Consider the following 6,079-nt stretch of genomic DNA (forward strand, 5'->3'; position numbering starts at 1 on the left):
CAAATGTGGGAAAAACACAAATATGGGAAAAACGCAAATATGGGAAAAACGAAAATATGGGAAAAACGCAAATATGGCAAAAACGCGAATATGGCAAAAACGCGAATATGGGAAACACGCAAATAGGGGAGAAACGCAAATAAGGGAAAAACGCAAATATGGGAAGAACGCAAATACAGTAAAAACGCAAATATAGGCAAAACGCAAGTTTGGGAAAAACGCAAATATGGGAAAAACGCAGATATGTGGAAAACGCAAATATGGGAAAAACGCAGATATGGGAAAAACGCAAATATGGGGAAAACGCAAATATGGGAAGAACGCAAATATGGGAAAAACGCAAATATGGGAAAAACGCAAATATGGGAAAAACGCACATATGGGAAAAACCCAAATATGGGAAAAACGCAAATATGGGAAAAACGCAAATATGGGAAAAATGCAAATATGGGAGAAGATAAACTTGTTATACAATCTGACAAGTGGAAAGAATCGGTTGGTATGACATAGTCTGAAGAGTCAAAGGTTCACGAAATAAATGAGAAACGCAAATATGGGGAAAACGCAAATATGGGGAAAACGCAAATATGGGAAAAACGCAAATATGGGAAAAACGCAAATATGGCAAAAACACAAATATGGCAAAAATGCAAATATGGCAAAAACGCAAATATGGCAAAAACACAAATATGGCAAAAACGCAAATATGGAAAAACGCGAATATGGAAAAGACGCAAATATGGCAAAAACGCAAATATGGCAAAATCGCAAATATAGCAAAAACGCAAATATGGCAGAAACGCAATTATGGCAAATAAGCAAATATGTCAAAAACGTAAATATGGCAAATCGCAAATATGACAAATTGCAAACATGGGAAAAAACGGAAATATGGGAAAAATTATGGCAAAACCGCAAATATTGGAAAAACGCAAATATGGGGAAAACACAAATAAAGGAAAAATGCTAATATGGGAGAAGATAAACTTGTGGTACAATTTGACAATACGAAAGAATTGGTTGGTAGGACATAGTCTAAATAGTCAAAGGATCACGAAATATATGAGAAACGCAAATATGGGAAAAACGCAAATATGGGATAAACGCAAATATGGGATAAACGCAAATATGGGAAAAACGCAAATATGAGAAAAACGTAAATATGGGAAAAACCCAAATATGTAAAAAACGCAAGTAATGGAAATTCGCAAATATGGGAAAATCGCAAATATGGGAAATTCGCAAATATGGGAAAATCGTAAATATGGGAAAATCGCAAATATGGGAAAAATGCAATATGTGAGAAGATGAACTTGTGGTACAACTTGACAAGAGGAAAGAATCGGTTGGTAGGACATAGTCTGAATATTCAAAGGTTCACGAAATATATGAGAAACGCAAATATGGGAAAAACGCAAATATGGGAAAAACACAAATATAAGAAAAACGCAAATATGGGAAAAACGAAAATATGGGAAAAACGCAAATATGGGGAAAACGCAAATATGGGAAAAACGCAAATATGGGAAAAACGCAAATATTGGAAAAACGCGAATATGGGAAAAACGCGAATATGGCAAAAACGCGAATATGGCAAATAGGCGAATATGGCATATAGGCGAATATGGCAAAAACGCGAATATGGCGAAAACGCGAATATGGGAAAAACGCGAATATGGCAAAACGCGAAAATGAAAAAACGCGAATATGGCAAAAACGCGAATATGGGAAACACGCAAATAGGGGAGAAACGCAAATAAGGGAAAAACGCAAATATGGGAAAAACGCAACTACAGGAAAAACGCAAATATAGGCAAAACGCAAGTTTGGGAACAACGCAAATATGGGACAAACGCAGATATGGGGAAAACGCAAATATGGGAAAAACGCAAATATGGGAAAAACGCAAATATGGGAAAAACGCACATATGGGAAAAACCCAAATATGGGAACAACGCAAATATGGGAAAAACGCAAATATGGGAAAAATGCAAATATGGGAGAAGATAAACTTGTGATACAATACGACAAGCGGAAAGAATCGGTTGGTATGACATAGTCTGAAGAGTCAAAGGTTCACGAAATATATGAGAAACGCAAATATGGGAAAAACGCAAATATGGGGAAAACGCAAATATGGGGAGAACGCAAATATGGGAAAAACGCAAATATGGGAAAAACGCAAATATGGCAAAAACGCAAATATGGCAAAAACGCAAATATGGCAAAAACGCAAATATGGAAAAACGCAAATATGGAAAAGATGCAAATATGGCAAAATCATAAATATGACATAGTCTGAAGAGTCAAAGGTTCACGAAATATATGAGAAACGCAAATATGGCAAAAACCCAAATATAGCAAAAACGCAAATATAGCAAAAACGGAAATATGACAAAAACAGAAATATGACAAAAAAGGAAATATGGCAAAAACGAAAATATGGCAAAAATGGAAATAAGGCAATAACGGAAATATGGCAAAGACGCAAATATGGCAGAAACGCAAATATGGCAAAAACGGAAATATGGCAAAAACGCAAATATGGCAAAAACCCAAGTATGGCACAAACGAAATTATGGCAAATACGCAAATATTGCAAAAACGCAAATATGGCAAATCGCAAATATTACAAATCGGAAATATGTGATAACGCTGTATATGGGAAAAAAATATGGCAAAACCGCAAAAATTGGAAAAACGCAAATATGGGAAAAACGCAAATATCGGAAAAAAGCAAATATCGGAAAAACGCAAATATTGGAAAAAGGCAAATATAAAAAACGCAAATATTAAAAAATCGCAAAAATGGGAAAAATGCAAATATGGGAAAAACGCAAATATGGTTAAAACGCAAATAAAGGAAAAACCCAAATATGGGAAAAACGCAAATATAGGAAAAACGCAAAAATGGGAAAAACGCAAATATGGCAAAAACGCAAATGTGGCAAAAACGCAAATATGGCAAAAACGCAGATATGGCAAAAACGCAAATAGGGCAAAAACGCAAATATGGCAAAAACGCAAGTATGGCAAAGACGCAAATATGGCAAAAACGCAAATATAGCGAAAACGCAAATATAGGAAAAAACGGAAATATGACAAAAACGGAACTATGGCAAAAACAGAAATATGGCCAAACCAAAAATATGGAAAAAACGAAAATATGGAAAACACGGAAATAAGGCAATAACGGAAATATGGCAAAAACCGAAATATGGCAAAGACGCATATATGGCAGAAACGCAAATATGGCAAAAACGCAAATATGGCAAAACCGCAAATATAGCAGAAACGCAATTAAGGCAACTAAGCAAATATGTCAAAAACGCAAATATGGCAAATCGCAAATATGACAAATCGCATATATGGGAAAAACGGAAATATGGGAAAAAATGTGGCAAAACCGCAAATATTATTAAAATGCAAATATGGGAAAAACGCAAATATGGGAAAAATGCAAATATGGGAGAAGATAAACTTGTGGTACAACTTGACAAGAGGAAAGATTTGGTTGGTAGGACATAATCTGAATAGTCAAAGGTTCACGAAATATATGAGAAACGCAAATATGGGAAAAACGCAAATATGGGTAAAACGCAAATATGGGAAAAATGTAAATATGGGAAAAACGCAAATATGGGAAAAACGCAAATATGGGGAAAACGCAAATATGGGAAAAACGCAAATATGGCAAAAACGCAAATATGGCAAAAACGCAAATATGGTAAAAACACAAATATGGCAAAAACGCAAATAATGCAAAAACGCAAATATGGAAAAAACGCATATATGGAAAAGACGCAAATATGGCAAAAACGCAAATATAGCAAAAAAGCAACTATAGCAAAAACTGAATTATGACAAAAATGGAAATATGACAAAAACTGAAATATGGCAAAAACGAAAATATGGCAAAAGCGGAAATAAGGCAATAACGGAAATATGGCAAAGACGCAAATATAGCAGAAACGCAAATATGGCAAAAACGCAATTATGGGGAAAACGCAAATATGGGAAAATCGCAAATATGGGAAAAACGCAAATATGGGAAAAACGCAAATATGGGAAAAACGCAAATATGGAAATACGCAAATATGGGAAAAACGCAAGTATGGGAAAAACGCAAATATGGAAAAAACGCAAATATAGGAAAAACACAAATATGGGAAAAACGCAGATATGGTTAAAACCCAAATATGGTTAAAACGGAAATATAGGAAAAAGCCAAATATGAGAAAAACCAAAATATGGCTAAACGCAAATATATCAAAAACGCAAAATGTGAAAAACGCAAATATGGCAAAGAAGCAAATATGACAAAATCACGAATATGGCAAAAACGCGAATATGGCAAAAACGCGTATATGCCAAAAACGCAAATATGGAAAAAACGTAAATATGGGAAAAACGTAAATATGGCAAAAACGCAAATATGGGAAAAACGCAAATATGGCAGAAACGCAAATATGGGAAAAACGCAAATATGGGAAAAACTCAAATAAGGGAAAAATGCAAATATGGGTGAAGATAAACTTGTGGTACAACTTGACAAGACGAAAGAATTGGTTGGTAGGACATAGTTTAAATAGTCAAAGGATAACGAAATGTATGAGAAACGCAAATATGGGAAAAACGCAAATATGGGATAAACGCAAATATGGGATAAACGCAAATATGGGAAAAACGCAAATATGGGAAAAACGCAAAAACGGGAAAAAAGCAAAGATGTAAAAATTGCAAATATGGGAATTTCGCAAATATGGGAAAATCGCAAATATGGGAAAATCGCAAATATGGGAAAAATGCAAATATATGAGAAGATAAACTTGTGGTACAACTTGTCATGAGGAAAGAATCGGTTGGTAGGACATAGTCTGAATAGTCAGAGGTTCACGAAATATATGTGAAACGCAAATATGGGAAAAACGCAAATATGGGAAAAACGCAAATATGGGAAAAACGCAAATATGGGGAAAACGCAAATATGGAAAAAACGCAAATATGGGAAGAACGCAAATATGGGAAAAACGCGAATATGGGAGAAACGCTAATATGGCAAAAACGTGAATATGGCAAAAACGCAAATATGGGAAAAACGCGAATATGGAAAAATGCGAATATGGCAAAAACGCGAATATGGCAAACACGCGAATATGGCAAAAAGGCGAATATGGCAAATAGGCGAATATGGCAAAAACGCGAATATGGCAAAAACGCGAATATGGCAGAACGCGAAAATGACAAAAACGCGAATATGGCAAAAACGCGAATATGGGAAACACGCAAATAGGGGAGAAACGCAAATAAGGGAAAAACGCAAATATGGGAAAAACGCAAATATGGGAAAAGCGCAAATATAGGCAAAACGCAAATATGGGAAAAACGCAAATATGGGAAAAACGCAGATATGGGGAAAATGCAAATATGGGAAAAACGCAAATATGGGAAAAACGCAAATATGGGGAAAACGCAAATATGGGGAAAACGGAAATATGGGGAAAACGCAATTATGGGGAAAACGGAAATGTGGGGAAAACGGAAATATGGGGAAAACGCTAATATAGGGAAAACACAAATATGGGGAAAACACAAATATGGAGAAAATGCAAATATGGGAAAATCCCAAATATGGGAAAATCGAAAATATGGGAAAATCGTAAATATGGGACAATCGCAAATATGGGGAAAACGCAAATATGGGAAAAATGCAAATATGGGAAAAACGCAAATATGGGGAAAACGCAAATATGAGAAAAACGCAAATATGGCAAAAACGCAAATATGGCAAAAACGCAAATATAGCAAAATCGCAAATATAGGAAAAACGGAAATATGACAAAAACGGAAATATGTCAAAAACGGAAATATGCCAAAAACGGAAATATGGCAAAACCAAAAATATGGCAAAAACGAAAATAAGGAAAAAACGGAAATAAGGCAATAACGGAAATATGGCAAAAACGGAAGTATGGCAAAGACGCAAATATTGCAGAAACGCAAATATGGCAAAATCGCAAATATGGCAAAAACGCAAATATGGCAGAAACGCAATTATGGCAAATAAGCAAATATGTCA

At 35.1% G+C, this 6,079-nt stretch overlaps 1 protein-coding gene across 1 annotated transcript; it reads left to right on the forward strand.

Moving 5' to 3' along the window:
• Window positions 1-5,410: 5,410 nt before the first annotated feature.
• LOC126184152 (uncharacterized) lies at window positions 5,411-5,839 on the forward strand. Its single transcript, XM_049926521.1, has one exon. It carries the CDS (start codon window positions 5,411-5,413, stop codon window positions 5,837-5,839), a length of 429 nt encoding a protein of 142 aa, XP_049782478.1.
• The last annotated feature ends 240 nt before the right edge of the window (window positions 5,840-6,079 follow it).

Source organism: Schistocerca cancellata, chromosome 4 (assembly GCF_023864275.1).
Source record: "Schistocerca cancellata isolate TAMUIC-IGC-003103 chromosome 4, iqSchCanc2.1, whole genome shotgun sequence".
Taxonomy (NCBI): domain Eukaryota; kingdom Metazoa; phylum Arthropoda; class Insecta; order Orthoptera; family Acrididae; genus Schistocerca; species Schistocerca cancellata.

Bases quoted from the DNA above. Each gene is read 5' to 3' on its own strand.
- LOC126184152 (XM_049926521.1), top strand. From the start codon at position 5,411: ATGGGGAAAATGCAAATATGGGAAAAACGCAAATATGGGAAAAACGCA.